General features: G+C 40.9%; 1 protein-coding gene across 2 annotated transcripts in view; it reads left to right on the top strand.

Moving 5' to 3' along the window:
• lg9h8orf34 (linkage group 9 C8orf34 homolog) overlaps nt 1-20931 on the top strand; it is a 73128-nt gene that overhangs the window by 36298 nt on the left and 15899 nt on the right. The window contains exons 8-11 of one of the 2 annotated variants that reach the window (XM_085418651.1): nt 3956-4091; nt 9111-9196; nt 9292-9368; nt 18087-18213. In XM_085418651.1, the coding sequence (XP_085274777.1) occupies nt 3956-4091; nt 9111-9196; nt 9292-9368; nt 18087-18213 (426 nt within the window). The remainder of the gene's footprint in view (nt 1-3955; nt 4092-9110; nt 9197-9291; nt 9369-18086; nt 18214-20931) is intronic. The other variant, XM_085418652.1, reaches the window with a different exon arrangement.

Here is a 20931-nt window from a genome sequence, read left to right as displayed (position 1 = left end):
TGGTGTCATACTCTATGAGTTTGCGTGCGGGATGAAAAAAATCAAATTTTCCTGACTAATAAACAGTTTCTGCTGTCATATTCAGACCTCAAGCCCAGCTTATAAAAGGACTCATATATAATGTTAACACCCAAACCTTATCCCACGGGATACAAATTCATCATTTTAGCGCTCCATGCACAGGCCTTCCTCAGAGATAGGATGGTGTCAACACAGAAATCTGTCACTTCTCTCCACGGAAAGTTGGATTCAGCGTGAGGGCCGACATGGATGCAGTTCAGACTGCTGTTGCACAGATGAAGGGAAACACCCTCCTTCAAAGCCTGTTCCTGGCAAGACAAAACTTTAACTCACGAAAGAACTGTTTGTTTTCTAAAAGCCATCTTTGTCATTTATGCAGTTTATTTCTGAGAGCTAATAAGGACACCAAAATGCGCACCCATAGAACAGCTACAGTCGGGGCAGCTAGCGGCAGGTCTTCACGCTGATTCAGTTTTGTAGTAGGTCAGCAATTTTTGCTGCTTCACTTTCATGCACGCACATGCTCATAAACTCAATTTTTTAAAAAACTCTTTACTTTCCATTTGCAGTTCTTGATATTGTCTGCATATGCTAGTTTCCTGTGCTTTTGGCAGGTCAAGTTCAGGTTTGGTGACTCATTTCAGAATGTTTGAGCTTCTCTTGCATTTCATTTAGCCGCAGTTTAATCAGTTTTTTTTGTGTGTAAGATGCAGACAAAAATTTCGTTTATCTCAGTAACCACTAAGTGCCTGAGATTGGAGTCCTCTTTCTTCAGGCAGAGGTCTCGCTTCCTTACTGTGTCATGTTATTTTGACCAGAAGGAAACAAGTTGAAAAGACAAAATGGGAGTTGAAGTGACAAGCAGCTGTGCATACCGAGGTCATGTTCATTTTTCAGGGTCAGAACTGGTCCCTGTTATTCTTTTAGTGTTTCATGAAAGCTGCAGTCTCACAAGTGAATATTTCCAAGTGTCAGCTAATGATTTGTACCACAGGCTGTGACCCAAAGAAAATCCGGCATGCCATGTTAGTCAGTTGCCGAAAGAACGGATGGAAGTGTGAATGGATGAAGAGAAAATAGGAAAAGAGTGAAGACCCAAAACGGAGCAGTTCCCACGACCAGAAAATTGCTCAAATTGCTGGTGGCTCCCTTTGTCCCCACCCCTCCAATGCATTCCATGATGAATGGGACATTTAATATTGCGCTGCTTAAGGGTATCGCTGGAGTGTATCCTATCTGTCCTTCACTAAACACTAAAACAGCCCTTTTTCTCTGGCAGTGTGGAATTGAGCAACATATTATCAAATGTAGAAGAAAACCAAAAAACTTTGCAAAAGATTTTAACATAATTTTAGACAAGGGTTTTACTGACAAGGTAACTTTAAAATTGCTTTGTTTCTTTGATGCTGGGACATATTTTCAACACATTCTGTGCCACGACCAACACATAAGTTCTGCTTCTTAAGAGAATGTGGTTGTGTATTTTACATATTTCTGAAACCATGAAAACATTTACTTTTTATGACGGCAAACAAGTGGGAATAAACAAACCAATAAAAGAGAAGAGAGCTCATAAAGGCTACTGGTTATACAGTTAGACAGTCAAAGCTGGCATGTGCAGAGGAGGGATAGTGGACGAAGTGGACAAAGGATGCTAAATGTGGAGCTGCCAGACAGGAGAAGAGGAAAATCTCAAAGGAAACTCATGGATGTAATGAAGGAGGAGATGCAGAGGGATAGGGTGAGGTGGAGGCAGTTGATCTGTGTGATTTCAGTAGCATTTCTGTGGATATAAATATGTATTTTTGTGTGCTAAAGAAATGCTTTGTTTTAACCAGCTCTTAACAGGACTAACTATGGCCACTGAGGCTGTAACAATGTAGTGCTGTGGCACGCTAATACATGCATTGTTGGCTAATATCAGAGTGCAATTCAAAACGACAAAACAGGTTTAAAAATTGAAATGAATATTCACAGTATCACCTTTTCCCTTTTAGTCACTCGCAGACAAATGCAGGAATACAAATGGCTTAACATGCCAGAATTCAATCCCTCTTTATTTTAGTGTTATTTAGCCAGTATTTCAATATTTAATTTGAAATGGTGTCAAAATTCAACAGTTTGAAAAGATCTGCAAAATACGTGCAAATAACTCTACTCTGAATACATTTTACAGCATTTGGACTAACTGTAAGTAACTAAAATGATACAGTGAATGACAGTCAGGTTAAGTTTGATCTTTTCTCCCAGGAGTATGACTATTCCTCTTTAACAACAAACTGTGCATGTAATATTTCTTGAGGGGCATCCTTCATAACAAGGCTTTCTGACTACAGGATGTCACACACAGCAACCCCAGTGCATAACTACAATTAAAGTTGAAAAAAAAAAGCTGCAGAATTGCAGATCAGGCATGTAGTTGACAGTGGGAATGTTTCTAGGAATTGTTTTGTGAAAGGTGATGCTCTGAATACTTTTCATTCCTTTTTAAAATGTAGCTAGAGGCAGTTGTTTGTGACATAACACTAAAAATCTATTAACTGCCATCTGTCCTGACTTTCTTTTACGTAGCAGGTCAGGATAGGTGGATAACAAATACGACCGAAGGATGACTTTTAGCCATCTTGTTGCAATGATTTCACACAAAGGGGAGAAGAGACAGATGAGATTTTCTGGCTTTGTGCCGCGCTGATGGATGGAGCGAGAGAGTTCTCATGAGCAAGTGTCATCCAATCTAATCCAGGTGATTAGTCATGCATTCTCCTCTTTCAAGGTGTGAGGCCCATTATTTCTCTCCCCCCCCCCCTCAACCAGGGGCCAGGTAATGTAATCGCAAAATGAAAAGTATCACTGTTGGTTTCAAGTAACTAGACACACAGATACGCAGACAGTCAGGCACGTACTGTGCTACGTGTATACGAGCAGAAACAATGGCAGCGAGAAGCTCGAGTACACTGTCTGGCCTGAAGGTGACCTCCGCCCCCTCACCCCAATTGGCAAAGCTCAGATATTCATCTGGGCTGAGAAAAATGGGAGAAATATTGTTATGGTGACCGTTCAAAATGTTGATTTAAACATTTAAAAAACTTGAACAGCACATTTCAGAGAGGAAGACGCCAAAACACCCGCACGCTATTCGTTCTCACGGAAAGGACCGTGACACGGAAAATACTGCAGTATGTTTTATCTCTTGGGGATGCACTCAAAACCAAAATGGACTGGCTGATTCAGACTCTCCCCTTTGATACTAGAATTGTATTAATGGACAGTTTAAAGTCTGTAACTATTCAACATCACCACTGTTTTTTTTCATAAATCATGTTACTGGTGTGATTTATTCCTCTGTGGTGTTTGTCCTCTGTCTATTAAAGACATTTGTAGTGCGCTCTGTGTCTTATATACTTCTTTAGAGACAGAGGGGAGAAAGTCTATGTGTGTGTGTGCTCTGCAACTGTTTGCTCTTCAGGACACAGTAAGAGATCAGACAAAACCCAGTTTTCCACCTCTCCATCACCCTTTCCTTCCATCTTACCACTCGTTTTTTCTCCATATTGTTCTTTGTCCAGTTCAGCTTGTTAACCTTCCTGTTTCTGTGCAGGAATAATGCGGTCCTGTCATCACCTTGTTAAAATCATTCCTCATAACAAAGTGTTAGTCATGTGAACTTTATGATTCTGCACTTTTTTGTGGATCCATGCCTATGGAGTGTGTGTGAAGCAGCACAGCAGCAGGGCTAAGCCGAGTGTCTATTTACTGTGATGTGCTTGCTTGCTCGTTTGGCTCTTAGCAGACTGTCATCACAGGGGATCGTTAGTGGAGGGAGATACCAAAGTATGATTAATAACTGTCCTTTCTGTCTCTTGTTTTCACTCCATTTTCTTTGCTTTCCTTTCCCTGTTGCTGTTTCTCTGTGTTACTCCCTCTCTGCTCCCAGAGGACCTGGATGACCTGCGGATGGAGGGTGTGACAGGGCTGGTTCTATCCGGCAGTAAGTTCAGCCAAGGACGCAGCTCCTATCAGCCTGAACCACAGGCCAAAGTTACACTCAACATCTGCTCTAGGTGTGCCAGGTAAATGTTTCTACCTTCTCTTTTCTGGCACAGTGGACGGAGAATATACGCACAGTTCTGCCCCAAAGTTTGAAACGTCCGTGTTTTTACCTCTATAAAACATTAGTACTAATATGTGTGTGTATATATGTCTGTATGTACTCTGTCTTCTCAACAAACCTTTCACAAACATCTTCACACATGCAGTGGTTAATAACATGAATATGTTTTTAAAAGCATTTAATCGTCTTCATCGTTCTCCGTTTGCATTTGTTTCGCATGTCAGCATGGAGCTAGTCAAGTGTCTGGATCGTTTGTAGATTCCATTACAGTCTCAAAATGCCGCTCCATAAAACGTTTTTTTCTGGTAGCAGGGATGAACGGTGTTCCCTGTGGGAGCTGTCAGACAAGTAAAGATTTTAAGCTACGATGTGTACTACTCTATTACAAGACCAAATCAAACTGGTTCTCATTAGAACTGAAAGAAAAAGTGAGGCTCAAGGGCACAACTGAGCAAAAGAACAACACAATCATTATAATACATCAGAATAGTTAATTTGAAAAACAGACATTTCATTTTTTTCAGCTTGCAACTTCATTTAATAGAACCAAAAAAGCCAGACTGTAGGGGTTGGTGAAAGGAGTAGTATACACCTCTGCATGAAGTCACATGTTTTTGGAAATTTTTTTCATGGATTAACCTTTTCTTAGAAAAAGAATAGGCTGATGAATTTTACAATGATAGATTATTTATGACTAATGATAAATGATAGGATTGATACTTTGTTTCTATCCTCTAAGTTCAGTACATAGCCTGCTGAATGTGTAAAATAATTGCCTTGGATGAAAGAAATATACCTCAAACTTCATCTCATAAATCATGACACACTGCTCTCCCGTACATAAGGTGCGGCATTGGTATTGGTACGACATGGTCCTGGGTCTGTGTTTGTGTTGCTGGTTAATTAATATTCTTTGATTTAGTGTTATTCATGGTTCAGTTTCCTTGCTTTTCCATTTGTATTTCTAGTTCTCTTAGTTATTTTCTGCTTTGGTTATATTTATACATTCTAGTTTTTAGGGTTTTGTTACTGTGTCTCACACCTAAACATCCTTGTCTTTATGTTTCTCCTGTGTCTGTTTTGTGTGCTCTCTTTCTGTCTCCCCAGTCGGTCATGTTCCCATGTCTGTCTTCCCTGGTTCCACTGTCTAGTCCGTGTCTTAGTGTATGTTTCATGTTTCATGTTTTATTTTGATAGTCCCTTGTCCAGGGTTCAGCGTGTTCAGTTTTGCGTGTCTTTGCGTCTGATTAGTTCAGGCTGTGTTTCCTTCCTGTTTCCCACCGTCTCGTTATCCACTGTGTATTTAGTCCTCTGTCTTCCTCTGCCTGTTGTTGAATTGTTTGTTCAGCCACCCTGCTCATCTTCCCCCATGTTTACAAGTCTCAGGTTTTTCATGTCTCAGGTTTCAGGTCTTCATGTGCCATGCACTTAGTATTTAGTTGTTTTCCCAGTTTAGGTTTTTGTTGGTTTACTCTTTGTCTCCCTTTTGCTTTTTGTTTGCCTTTCATAGAGCCGTAAATAAAGGCTCGCTTTTAGTTCCTGTCCGTCTCCAGAGTCTGCCTTTGGATCCACTCTCTCTCCACTCCTCGTCTGTCTCTAGTGTTATTTACAACATTTTTTGAGTTTTGTAATAATATAAAACAGCTTTCCTTAAGAAAGTATAACCAGTTGAGAAGACTTGTTCTTTCTAGTAGTTAGGTAAATAGATTAATGCTGTTGTGATAACTGCTTATCTTAGCTTAAAGACTGGAGGCAGTAAATAGGTGACAAATAGCTGTTTTTCCAGGATTATGTTAAATTATTGCCCAAATCCAGGAAATTGCTCAGCTCTTAACCCCACGCAAAGCCACACTTACTGTTTTTTTTCACTAGATAATCTCCTCATCAAAGTCTCAGCAAGAACTGAAACAAATTCATCTCCCAACTGAAATGCTAAACAATTTCTGTAAATTTTCCTCTACAGTTCATTTGTCAAAACTATACCGTAGCGCCTGCTGCATCCATTTTTTTCTTTCAAACATCCAACACTTCTTTCTTATCCTTTTCTTACCCTCCATTTCCTGTCTCTGCATTTGTATCAGAGGTAGCAGAGAATAATATCATATCTGAAGTCCATTCCAGTGTTGCTTGTTTTCACAAATCAGCTCTAGCGAGGATAATTGTCTCCATTATCACCCTCTCCCTTGTTATCACAGTTTTTCTCCTCAGACACATTTCCTGTTTCCCTCAGATTCACATCGTCAGTCTGGTGCTCAGATTTCTGAGTTTTGGGTGTGATACCGTAGGCAGGTGTGGGCAAAACTCTTCCTTGATGCCAGTCAAAGATAAACAGTATCTTCTTGATGAGACGCCAGGCACAAATCTGCCTGCACAGCCTCCACTGGTTGGGGTCTGGAATTTGTTTGTTTCAAACTCTTCTTTCATTCATGCAGCTTATCAATTTCGTTCCACACGCAGGCTGCGGGTTGTTGTCAAAGGTTTGTGCAGGAGGATGAAGGCTATCGCTGGATTTTTGTTGGCAGTTTATCGACTTGATGGTTTTAAGCGAGTTGTTTATACCTTTTGTCCCATGGTGGAATTAGTGGCAAAGCAAAGCAGCATCTGTATCTGGAGTCATTTTTGGCTCTTGTGAAGGTTTTTTTTTGTTACTGAAATGTCAAACATCTGTTCCCTTTCTCTGTCTTCCTTTATCCTTTCGGCTGAGGCCAAATTCTTGTTTTGTCCTCTTTAACCTGACCACCGAATCTTTCCCAAGTTTTATTGGCAAAGGAGCTGTGGTCTTTCAAAGTCATTTTTGAGTAGTCTAAGGGCCATAAACAGATCAGTAAGCTGGAAAAGTGCTGCACGCATGGCTTGCCCTTTGTGCTGTTTTGAGAAGACAGATTTCTCAAATTAGGGTTGTGCAGAAGTTCATACGTGCACAGACTCAGGTATTCATGGATGCACACATAAGGCAGCCTGGACACAGGTTTCAAACTGTCTACTTTTACCTTGATGAGATTCGCTGAAGCTTTAAAATTGTTCTTCAGAAAACTAACACGTGCATCTGTCCTTCAGCATCAGTGAGACTTGTAGAGATGTGAGAGATGTGACCTTGCAGTACTGCTCATGTTAGTTCATTTTAATATTGACATGACTGAGGGGAATCTTTGCAATATTTTATAACTCACACAAAGATACCAGAGGCTTGCTTGGCTCAGCAGGGAACTGTGAACACTGGCCCAAGCTGGATAAGCATTCCTCACATACCCGTCATCCCTCAGTCAGACACATTCGAATCCAGCTTCCCTTGTGTTTTTTTTACAGGTCAGTGAGGTCTATCAGTCTGCGCAAATGAGACCGAACCACTTGGCTCTACCATGCACTACCCCAAACCAGGAAATAGTGACACCTAATTTCACACCCACAGTGTGAAGGCGATAACTCCGTTCCCATTTGGGCACCATAATAAGAACAAAATGTCAACTTTGCATTGCAGGATCGCTTTTCTCTTTGAACTCACTGACCCCGTATTGAAACCGATCCCTGACTTCTAAGACACCTTCCCTTGCCAACGTCCTTTTCCGTCCCTTCTGTCCAGACACTGGCCACACCACCAAATGCTCCAGTCAGCCAGTGTGCCTCTTAACCAGCAGTGGCAGGTCTGAAAACATGCAGCTTCCAGTGGCTCTCTGCTGGTTGGTTGAAGTGCAAAATGCTGTGTGGCCTGTGTGTTGTGGCCACGTTTCTGCCTTTTGGGCTATAACTGTGGTCACACCAACATTTCATCCACCTCCCTTATTGGCCTGAACAGTTCATTTAAAGAGCATGTACTCCCGCCACAAAATCTCCTGTGTGCAAACGCATCCCAGATCTTAGGCCTGCTCTGAAGTAGCTGGCAGTGCGGTTTTAAGGAAATGGATAGATTTCCACAAACTTCTTTTGGACTTGTCGTTCTCATTAAATTAATTGCTTTCATATCAGGAATGCACTAGGGGAATTGTAGTCAAGACTTGCGGCTATGAGTAGCTTTTGTTCAGAGAATGGGAAGGCCTTTTGATAGTCATCTTGGGTACTTTTAATGGTCTTATAAAGACCATTAAAGAGGGGGGGAGACAAGGAGAGGGATGTCTAAAGAAGGAAAGAAATAGAATCCACTTTAAGAAGTTGCGCTGTGCCTTTAGTCTCGATGTAGAGGTAGAAACAAGGAGGCCCTGCAGCTGGGAATGCAGCTGTGCCATAAAGGCATAGGGATTGCTTTCCTTTCTCTTCTGCTAATGGTTGCTCTCATGACATGGAAACAGCATGAGGTATAAAGAATTTGATGCCAACGTGGTGCGTGCACAAATTTGACATATGATGTGATTTACAGTTACAGCTATAGTGAGTGTATAGAGCAATTTAGAAGAGCATAAATGCATTTAAATAGCATTTTTCTCTTCTTGCTGAAAGGTGAAACGAGAAAAGGCTGTTTGTCTTTCATTTGCAGTTTACTTCACTATCTCTGGGCAGCCCAAATCTTTTGCTACCTTAAGACAGCCAAATCTGTCAGACCCACTTCCCTTTCAGTCCACGGTGTTATCTTAAAAAAAAAGCAATAGGGGCTTGGAACACATTCTGATAAAAAACAGTAACTGAATGATGTCAGGGAAAAATAGTAGCTGCGTGCGGGTTTTTATTTTTTCTTCTTCATCTTCAGTTTTATGTTTTTATAAGCATAGGGATAGTGGAGGTGCTGCTGCCTGTGTACACATCGTCTATTCGTGCATTACTGTCGTTTCTTCATTATTATTCATATTTAATTTCAGCAAAAACAAAAAAGTTTGTGACCTGAAACCGACCTCCGTGCCGATCCAGATTTCGCCGAACGTTTCGCTAAACATTTCCTCATTGTATCATCACCTCAGACTGATTGAGGCTGGCTTGTTTTTTTGTTATCTGACTTTCAATGTCCAAACATGCGCTGCAGTGCAAGTTTATGTTGTGTGTTGTTTTCCAGGTTGCAGGGAGACACACTATCAGACAGCAGATCAGAAGAGGAGCATAGGCCACACATATCTGAACAAGCTGTACCTGATATATCTTGTAAGTTGCAGTTCATACTTAATATATAAAATCTTTATGCCGTTTCATTCTGCTTTATCCTTCCTTTTTCCCTCGTTTGTGCGTATCGTCTGGAGCAGCTCCTTTGCCCGGGTTGGACACAGTGGCGGGACGACTCCAGGAATGCGACACCTTATCTCAGATGTCAGGCTCTGTAAGTGTCCTCCCTACATCCATCACCAAACAATTAAGATCGCTTTACAACCATCAATTACCTCGTCGCTCTCTCCTCCTCGACTGCTATTGTCTCAAAACCACCTCGAGCCCCTCGTTAACAGAACAAGGCCCGAGTAAAAGTGATCCATCTTCATGTGGGGATTTCAGCTTACACAACAGCTGATAGCGCTAAACAGCCCCAATTAAAACTCTCCCTGCATCACTTTGCTTGCCTTTCACAGCTCTTGTGTGCAGTTTGAAAGGAATACACGAAAAGAATATCGAGCGACGTAACAGCCGCAGGAGATTTAGATGGGTTTGATAATGGATCTAAATATTTCTGGGTTACAGTAGGTACACAAAGGTTTGTTGAATAGCAAAGTGGCGTGATAAACCTCAGACGCTTCAGGGAAGAAATCTATAGTGGCCTTACGTGGCGCACACCAGACTCAGTCAAAGGCACATGCTGTTAATAAAGCATTCAGCTAAGACGCCGGTACCTTTGTATAATTACCTCTCCGAAAAGCCAATACCTTTTTTTTTAAAAATATAATTGCCCAATCTAAGTGTTAGACAAGGCTTTTTACTGCTTTTTTTTAAGAACGAAAGGAGCCAGTGCAGTGCTCCGTGTGTGGAGCAGATGCAGAGAGGCTCCAGACTAACTGGGAGCAGACCTTTAGAAACTGAAGGACTAAAGTAGTCGGAGCTCTGACGGATTTAGCCAAATACAATAGCCTCCAACCTGAAACTGTAGACATTTGGACCTTAACATGCCAGTCACACTAATTCCCAGCATTTTACAAGTGTTTTCTTTGACACAACGCACAGAAGGATTTAGAACCGAAAAGCTGAGGCTTGACCGCAACCAACACAGAGTAACAGAGTTTTAATAAATCTGGAAGAGTTAAGTCGATCAATTTAGCCTGTGCCTTTTATTTCTCCTTTCCAATGACCTTCACATCCACATTTAACCACTAGTTTGTAGCTGTGCGCAACAAGGGATTAGACACTCCATCCTGCCGCTACACCGCAATCTTCACAGGTTAAGCCTTGTCTGGCAACTTAGAGAACAGTGCGCTAATAGGTCCCATATGGACTCTGCAAGTGCAAATATCTCCTGTAACCTATAGTGCTGCAAGTAACCGTGCTTGTTTTGTGCTTAATTGCTTATATTTGGCCCTCTTCGAAAGGCAAATGCAATTTGTAATAGCTTGTAAGTTCAGCTAGTCGTCCAGGGGCTTGTGGAGTAAAATGACTAAGCAGTGTGGAAATTTTTTTTTTCTTTTATGGTTTATTCGGCGGGAGGTGGGGGTAGGAGTACAAATAACTCGAATAAAGTAATGAATGAAAGTGTAATGAAATCTTATGTCTTCGCACAGAGTAAAGACATAAGATTTCATTACGCTGGTAGAAAAGTGTCTTGGTGCTTCCTCTCTTGTCGCAGTGGTCATTGCATTTTTCTTTACTTTTTTTTTGCAACTTTTAAAAGTTTGAAGTCATATTTTATTATTAGCATTTACAACTGTCCATAAATAAAGTAGAGCCCTGTATTGTAGACAAGCCCTGGTTTGGGCAGTAAATGCCCTGGAGATGTTGGAAAGTAAACACTCTTAACGGTTATCATTATTAGTCTCCTACCTCTGCCAGCTCCCTTTAGGTGATAATTGCCCCATAAAGACAAATTCTTTCCTAAAGCAATAGCCAGGTGTAAATTCCCCCCGAAATTCTCCCACTTTCCTTTGTAACTCTTAAGTGATATGTGTTAATCAGATTTGCTCTGAGTGGTATGGGTGTTACCATCGTAAAATATGCCAAGGGAAACTGCTCACTTGTATGCTGGAAATAAGATAATTAGTGTGATGCAGTGCTGTGTGTGTGAGAGATGCGAAGCAGAACCGTTATGAGGGTTTATTTCTGTTTCCGAAGGAATCTTGGCTGTATGGCTTTTTATATTTGGCAACAGTCTGCTCCCCACACCTCCACAGACACGCATGTATGGTTGTCATCTGAGCAAATCGCACAGCGTAGCCACACAAGTCAAGTGCTGGTGTAATCTGCCAAAAGCTTTGTTTTGGATTTACAGGATTTTTTGTTTTTCTTTATTTGCCTGTGCACTAAAATGATTTTCGCTTACAATGATGGAGAGATTTCTGTTAGGGAATTTCTTGTAATAGATCCATCTATCTATTTTTCCTCCATTTTCCCAGTGTAGAGTCATGGGAGATGCTGAAACCTCGCCCAACATCATAGGACAAGAAGCAGTGTACATCCTGGAGAGTCTGTTGCAGGCTAACACGTTGAAGCACTTTCACATCTTTAACATTTTCTTTTTTAAAGTTTTGGGAAATGAACTCCAAGATGTCACACATACAAAAACTAATCTTTTGTGTTATGGCACACTGATTCTAAGGCTTCAGCTAAATTTTGAAGTACAGTGCAGTAAAAATATATTTTTTCCCGCAGACTCTTGTAAAGACTCATCTCATTTGCACTTCTATTGACACTCGTTGTTTTTCTCTGATTTAAGAACAGGCAGTGTGTCATAAAGTCGGTCTTTGGAGCACTTGAGTAAAAGCCTAACTGTGTTATTGTCAATATCCTGTCTGCTTTTGGCTGTGGTTGGATGAGTGAGCCTCTGAGCTCTGTATGCAAGTCCATAAAATCCATTAGGTGATTCTGCTATAAGCCAAAACAACAGGAATTCATTAAAAGTGTGAGTGCTAACTCTCACATCCCATATTCTCCCACAGCCATGCAACTTAGATGGGGCTGCAAAAGCAAAGTGAGTTATTTAGAAAACCTGTAATAAATTCATTTTCTTAGTGTTAAGCTTAGCTGATTAATCCATGTAAAGATATGACAGAATATATGACCCTCTTTTTGTTTCTTTCCACTTCAGATAATTCCCCAGAATACACAAGACTTTTCAGCTGTACAGCACTGACGCATCACTACACCTGATTCTATAAAAAACACAGGACTGGCTGGGTACTCGTCAGTATTTAATGCACTGGCTTACCAGAGCTTCAACCCTGAGGCCCGATGACATAAAGGGTTCATGAGGCTCGAGATGAAAATTCACAGAGAGAAAAATGTCATGCTTCACTTTATGCTGAGTTTCTTTTGGCATGTGATACCCGTTTTAAGTCTGTATGTCAGCTCTCACTATGCCCAGATTAATCTCACACCAAATAAGGGTCCGCAGAGTGTCTTTCATGCAGCAGGTCTACTTTACACCACCTGGCACACAGTTTTTTGTGCGAGCGCACTGCAGAGAGAGCTCAGGCCAAGCTCCTCATTGTTGGCTTCTGGCAGGAGCTCGATCGTTGATAGTTATAACCAAGGAAGCTTTTTCAAAATTAAAAACGAGTATGAAGGAAACGAGGTACAGACAAGGCTAAAGTCGGTGGTTATCTCCTGCTGCTGCTGAAGTAGCAAAGGATGTGACTGATCCAAAACTTCATGTTAGCAAAGAAAAGGGTGAAAAGAAGAGGGCTGTTTTGTAGGTTGCTGCTTTATTGCGCTATGAGCTTGTAACAGCTTTTTGGCCTTTAATCACTAGACTAAACCTGACACCCTCGGTGATCCCGGCCTGTGTGTGGCAGGAATTTTAAAGATGTTTCTTTATTTCACAGACATGCCATTTTGCAAGTGCTAAAACATGACTATGTAACAAAATTGTTATTACAGCTTGACTGATATAGATTTTTTTAGATAAATACCGATATTTGGCGATTTAAAAAATCTGGAATTCCTCTATGACTGCTGATATTTTTTTTCTCTCAGACATACAAGACAAATACATTTTACTAAAAATCTCATGTGTAGTTCTTTATGTACTTCTTTACCCTCTGCCCAACTATTCTCGGATCAGTCGGTTGTCTTTGTGGCGTTCCACGTGCGTGTCTTGCGAACAGGTAACAAAGTGCCCTCTGGTGGCCAAACTGTGTAATGCCAACACCCATAACATGGTTGTTTCTCCTGTCTCTTCTTTAATTTTTACGTCTCATTAATCAGCTTTCATAAACGCTAATACTTCATCCATCCATCCATTCGCTTCTGCTTATCCTTTTCAGGGTCGTGGGAGGCGCTGGAGCCTGTCCCAGCTGTCATAGGGCGAGAGGCAGGGTACACCCTAGACAGGTCGCCAGTCTGTCACAGGGCTAACACAAAGAAAGAGACAACCTTTCACACCTATGGGCAATTTAGATTGATCAATTAACCTATCCCCACTAACTGCATGTCTTTGGACTGTGGGAAGAACCCACGCAAACACGGGGAGAACATGCAAACTCCACACAGAAAGACCTCGGCCTGATGGTGGAATTGAACTCAGGAATTTCTTGCTGTGCAGCAACAGTGCTAACCAGAGCCATTCATATTCATTCATTCATATGTCATCAAGTAGCAGATGGCAGCCGACAAAATCAGCCTGCAAATAAATCAGTCAGCTTCAGCTTTTTATGACACAGAAAGAACTATGATCTATCTCCTGATGATTAAAGCTCAAAGCTATATCATGAAGATAAACTTTTGTTTTACTTCTTAAACATAGTAAAGTTATTGCACCAAAAAAAAGAAAAGCTGATTCTAAGGTGGTTTGGTGGAAACATTTGACTTCAAATTTAGTAGATTTTATATGGAGTGATCCACTTGTGTTTAAGGAGAACTGCAGTACCTTTAGTGCAGTCCACTAAAGGTACTGTGGTAGTGACGTACACTAAACACCCCAAACACTCGTAATAGCAAATCCTATCAGCCAGAGCATTTATAACTCAAAGGAGCCCCAATACTTCAAGTGAAGCAGTTAAAAGCCTCAAATAATAAGCTGAAATGAGAGATGATCAAATAGAGTGTCTTGGTGCAAGGTCCTGTGTGTGTTTTGTGTATATTAGTCCCTATGCAACCCAGGCCTGACCACAACAAGAGTCCATCAGTTGTGCTCGCAAAGCCAGCAGTACGCTCAAACCCCTGTGACTGCATGCACACACCCCCGGCAGTCCTTGTTGTGTGGAGGGGCCATGTTGGACCAAACCCCAGATTGCGGTGATTATTACTGCTGACCACACACGTATAGCTCCACACATGCAGGCTATAAAATATTTGACTCTAGACGTCTATCCTCTCTCTTTCTGTCTTGTTTGCTCTCAACATGGAATCAATTTTGTAAGAAACAAGACCCATGTTTGTTAGTTAGCCAGAAGTTTTACCAGAAGGGTTTCCCCTTTTCTCTTTAAGCTTTCTTTAGTTTTATCATCGTGGGAGGGAGATCATACCAGTTTTGCACCACTGACATTAATACACTATAAGTCATTGCAAAATCACTTTTTATTTGGCAAATGAAAAGCCATTCCTTCCTGTCTTTTCGGCCGCTAGGATTAAAATATCGCACGTCGTGCACTGTTTGTTATAAGAACAATAGATGCTCTAAACCATGGCTAAATGAAACCACTCTCCATCATTCTGTTGTATCGTCTCACCGTGTAATCAAGTCCATTTTGTGCCCCAACATCTCCTGTGTAGCATTTTTGTTTTGTACATGATTTTCAAATATGCCATATTGATACACGATTACATCCAGGTGACTTTGTTAGTATGATGTCACTAAACCCAATGAAATAACAGTCATATTTTCATTGCACTGTCTGTTTGTTTATTGATCTTGTCTGATGAGGTGAATTTCTTACAGGCTTGCTTGGTTTTCCTGGTCTTTGGGACTGTGGAGTCCCATCAGCCTCGGCCTCCAGTCTGCTGTCTCCAGGATATATGGTCCTGATTACAGCAGAGCTTTAGAACTCAATGCAGATGTTGCGTTGTAGATGTTGCTAATAATAGATGATCTATTGTATATCAAAAGCTTTTATAAAACCGAGCTCTTTAATAAGGCACTACGATAAATTTGATCTTTGATATAATCAACTTGGACTCTGGATATCCGAAGCACCGGGGCTTTAAAATGTAACGACGTAAAGTCCACTTAAAATTGGGAATCTGTTGGTGGTCTTGTTTGCCAGAGCTGAGTATAAAAGGCAAGAGGAGGACAGTGTGATGTCATGCTGTTGGATTTAGGGAGATACCACCAATGAGAAAGAAATAAAGCTGGGGAGGGGATTCACTTGTAGCACTCAACCCGCCTTGCTGCTTTATGAGGACTGTAATTAAAGATTGGCTTGGGTGTTGTGGTTCTACGACCACAGAAGGCCTTATGTATCTGACAGGCATGAAGATCAATGCCATAGATCCTGGGAATGATCTTCTGTCATTTATCAGAGGATAGCAGCTTCCCTTGTTTTTCACTACACCTACTCTTTAAGCATTGCAGTCCTCTTTGAGGGGAGCTTAACTTGTTACTGTAGAACAAACTGAGTTAACCTCCCCTTTGTGCAAGAATACTAAAATGTTAAGAGAGTCTTCTTATAATAGAGTGTATTCCTTCCTGTGCATATACTGGGATTTTTGGCTGCTTGTTACCTAGCAGGTCGCCACAGCCCATGGATCTGCATATTTTTATATTTCTGATTTTGCACAGATTTTACAACAGATAACCTTCATGATGCACCCTTCCCATTTATCCGGGCATGGGACCTGCATTAGGAGTATGCCGACCCCCTGAGTTTGTGTTCCAGACAGGGGATTTTTCTTTTGCAAGACGAATGTGTTAAGAACTACACCTCTTAACCCAAAAGGACAATCCCAATGCCAAAAATCTGATCAGTGAATTTTTTTTAATTTTCTTCTTCTTCTTCTTTTTATTTTTATTTTTAAAAAGGCTATTTTGTCTGCCCACCTTTATGTTTGATGGTTGCCAGTTTTTCACTCCTTCATTATTCACACAGTTCTTCTCAGTCGCTCTTTGCTGCAGAGGTTTTATCACTGAAGATCTCCAAAGGATCTGTTTGATTTTAGTGAGAGGACACGCTTATCCAGCTCATAGTTTTCCCCGTAAAGATCCTTGTCCCCTGTGCGTTTGTGAACACCGTCGTGTTGTAAAATTCCTTTCCTCTCGAGCTTCTTGTGGCTGCCCTGAATGAAAACACCATTTAGTATTCAGTTGCCCTGACCGTCCATGCACCTTTGACATTCACGCAGTCCCATAACATTACACTCACACATCCTTGTTTCATGCACTCCTCTGTGGTGTTATTGGCCAGGTTCACACCAGACATGCTGGAAACCATCAGATCCACACAAATTTATTTTGGTTGTAACTGACCAAAGCGTGTTCTGCACTTCATCAGGCTTCTTTTCTTATCCTTCGGCCAAGTTAAATCTTGCAGTTTTATGAGTAATGGCTTTTTTGAGGTTGACTTTATCCAGTGTCCGTCGCGGCGGCCGACACCCCCAGATATTCTTCTCGCCGAATCAAAAGCATTTGCTTGTCTTTTTTCCAAATAGGAGGTTTGTGTGAGGTCACCAACTCCATCTTCCGTTACTGGTAACACTGCTCTTCCTACACTCCCATTCACACTGTTTATTTTTTACCACACTCAGCTATGTTGCATTAGATATAACCCAGGAGGAAAGTGTGTGTTCACAGGTGTTCTTTTATAACCTTGTTCAAGCAATTATCCTCAACTAGGATTTCATGTGGAATCGGTTTGGTTCCAGTGGTCACAGGTGTTCTGACATTTGTTCTATTAAAGTTGGACTTTGTGGCTTGTGTTTTATGTTCATAGTCTGTCGTGCATAGGATCAAGTACCTCGCACTTCAAAATAAAAATCATAAAAATTATAGCAAGATGTTTTCATTTTGAACTATTTCACTGTTTTAGTGATATTGCGCAGCCGTGTGCTCGGGTTTTGCTGTGAAGGGATTATCCCAGGATTGTCTTTAAAGACTGCTGGAAGCCTCGCTCTATGTATATCACCAGATGTCTCCAAACCTCACTCTGTGTCAGCACTTTGTCTAGTCAGCTCTGTCTCCCATTAAGTGCTTAGCACATCAAATGATGTAAGTGCTGGCATCAGAGGTATCATAACTTATCTAGTGTAAACCAAACTTACAGGAGGTGGAATTACGGCTGACAGGTTTTATTGTTCACCTGTGCTTGGAGCTCATGTACGCTCGGTCCACTGAAACAGATCATCTGGCCACTTGCGTCCTATCAAAGGAAAAAAAATAGGAGGATTAAGCATGCTGCCATTAAAGAACTTGGCAAAGTTTAGACTGTCTAACAGGTCCCTTTCCAAATCACACACTTGGCCATGATTGGTACGAGCAAAATAGGCCAAACACAGCAACTACACATAAGTGATCCAATCTGCCTTTTTATTTCTTTCATTTCATATGCTTTAGAATATGATCATCTCTATTTAAAAAAAAACTCTGGAAACTATTCAAAGTGGCTGATTTATTGCTCCGTAACTGGCAGCGCAAGATTTGCTGCTGCCAGGCTCGCTGCCAGCAGACTGGTGTGCATACACGCTCCTATAGATTTACTGATAGTTACACAAAAATGCTCTGAACCACTACTGACTGTCTAGCACCCTGCACTCAGTTAACACAGTGCACTCCATGATGTATGCTTTCATCTACACTTGCTGTGGTTTCTTGTGTTTTTCTTGAGCTCGTAAAATAATAATTGGCTCTTTTTTTCCCCCCAGCAGATATGGCTTAGATATTTCCAGCAAACGCTGAAAATTATATAAAGAGTTAATTGAAGGGTCTTTCTTCTAATGTGACTTTTTCTCTCTTTCTGTTTTCCTTGCTAACTAGCGTCAGGCTGTCTGGGAGGCTGATCTGAAGGCTGTGAGAGGTGGGAGCTCTGTCGGGCAGACGGGCCTGCTACTGGGTGACTCCCTCTTTTCTAAAGAGCTGGAGAACATGGGCAAGCAGCTTGCTGGTAGGCAGTTGTATGTGTATGTTTGCATGCTTTATGTGTGTGTGCGTCTGTATGTGATATTAGCTATAATGATGAATTGTGAGACTGAGGCAGATCAAAAAGCCTTCTTTCTTTGAAAGCAAAAACACTGTGCCAGCATGCACACATGCAGGCATACAAAGCTATAGAGTCTTATATAACTGAAGGGGATTTAGATAGCACTTGAGGGGTGGGGGGGCTATCCAGTAAAAGAATACACAGCTTTTGGTGGAAGGAATTTCCTGGTTAATTAAAAACTAAGACTTATGGAGCCCTGGATTAGCCAGAAAAAGAAAAAATGAGCCATTTTATTACATCGTATAAAGGTTTTAGCATGTTTTGATTAATTCATTCTCTTGCTTTAATAGTAAAATACAAACGTCAAAGATCGGTAACTTATATGCAAAGTGTTAAAATTCAAGCAGCGACCCTTTTCCATATGCAGTTTCATGAAACAATTCACCTTCTCTCAGTGGCCAGTGATGAAATGAGTGCACGGGGATGGTCACTCTTACATGAGGTAGTGTCACCAAGAACAATAATAATTGGCTGATTATACACTACTTTATATAAGAGCACTTTCCACAAGGGTGGTCTGAACATGAAGCTCATTGCAGTTTGTTAGTTTTTTAATGAAATCCACACTGTGACTGTGGACCAAGGGCATCGACTGCGTATGAACCACAAATCCAAAGAGAAATCTGAATCTGAGAATAGCATGTGAAGGCGTCCGTTACCGCTGCATCTGTTTACTTTGTCTTTAAAGAAATGCACAATAACTCTTGGAAAGAAATTACCTTGACTTTGGATCAATCTCTTTCAAATGTATATAATGCATATGTGAACAGTTCACTGCTTAACAGTTAGTTAATAGCATCCACCCATGATATTTGCAGCTGTCTATATCCGCATCCATGTCCACAATGATGGCGTAAGAGTGGAGAATATGAGCATTCGTCCTAATGGGAAAAATTACTTCCAGTAAAATTAAAACCCCCAAATCCCCTACTTAAAAGCCCTGTAGTAAAACCATCCAGACATGTGGATGTGGACTGAAGTTACTGAATATTTTTTCATCTCGGTGTAGACTCTCTGTATGCACTCAACTCACCTTCAGCAAAAAAAGACTGATGTATTCATCCAGCTCAGGGGAGAGATTGTTCTGGCAAAATTCAATTGTTTATCTTAGTCTCTGTTTTGGTTTAAACGTTTTTCTTATAAGCTATTGATCAGGGAAATTATAATCTATTTGCACAGGGTGTTCTGCTCTTTTGGGACACTTATATAATTCACGCACACAACCAAAACGTGAGGACAAGATGTATCTTTTGGCTTTGAATTATTTAAATCACAGGAACAAATGAATCTATAACACGGGAATGAATTATATAGCATTTTGTGCGCTTAGTATAGTGAGATATGTATATTCTTATCTCTCTCTGCTCTTCCTGGGCTTTATGGAGAGTAAATAGAAAGACTAATTAAAATGTTTTCCACATGCCAGGAATCCCATTGAGCTTCAGTTTTGACAGGTTCAGTTAATAACTCTCACTCCCGCTGCTGAGTCAATATGAGCCGATCGAAGGCTGACTCTGTTGGAGTGTTATTTGTCTGACGAAATGGAATTTGTGTGGCAATTTGGAAATGATTATTCTTAATGTAGTCCAAGGCTGAGCTTTGATATATGTGACGTCTGGGTGACTCAGAGACTGCTTTTGTTGTCATGAAGATCAAGTATGAATCAGATGAAAGTGTGGAATAGAAGCCAGGGAGAGACTTGCCATTTACCGTCATGTGTCACACACTTGTTTGTATATGCATGTCCTCCCAGTCTGTTTAACAGCGTCACAGTGTGTAAAGATTTCTTTGCATACCAGATATATTAAACACATGCTGGTCACACTGAGTGAATTTGTTTCTGTCAAACAGCAGTGGTCACAGCTGGAATGACCTTCTAAGATCATCTGTAAATGACAGTAAATACACCCCAAAAAAGAAAAAAAAGGATAAAGTTTGTGTTAAAAATGTACCAAATTTTCAGATGTTATTGATTTCTAGTTTTATACTGACTAGTCAGCCTGATGATTCCCAGCAGGCCTTTTGTAGAAGCTGTTAAACAAGCTAATCCAAGTCTTTAAAGCCTTTATTAGCTGTTAAATCTCTTCCACATTATGAGCCAGAGCCTCACTGTTGAGCTACTATTGTTTCCCCAGTTTGTGTTTTTATTTTGTGACATTTTCTTATGCACACTGCTCAAAAAGTTAAAGGAACACATTGAAAGCACATCAAATCTCAATGGGGAAAAAAATCATGCTGGATGTCTACACTGATATGGGTACACTGGGTAATGTGTTAGGAACGAAAGGATCCCACATCATTTTATGGAAATGAAAAGTATCAACATGCAGAGGGGCTGAATTCAATGATTCAAAAACACCAAAAGAAACACAAAATGAAAATATGATGTGGCAGGCAAGTCTGTTTTGCTAATATTTCATTTCAGCAACTCAAAACGGTAGTCAGTAGCCTGTATGGCCTCTACATGCTTGTATGCATGCCCAAAAATGTTCCTGGGAGGCCAATAAGCCATAACTGATTATTAACCCCCTCTGCTACTTGACCGACCAGATCAATATCCCACAAGTTTAAGTGACTTGATGCTATACTCTTATTAAAAAGTGTTCCTTTAATTTATTTGAG

The sequence above is a fragment of the Rhamphochromis longiceps genome, linkage group LG9, assembly GCF_057381845.1.
Source record: "Rhamphochromis longiceps isolate RC_006_pf linkage group LG9, R_longiceps_female_GT1.1, whole genome shotgun sequence".
NCBI classification, from domain to species: Eukaryota; Metazoa; Chordata; class Actinopteri; order Cichliformes; family Cichlidae; genus Rhamphochromis; species Rhamphochromis longiceps.
This window is presented reverse-complemented; position numbering and strand designations above follow the sequence as displayed.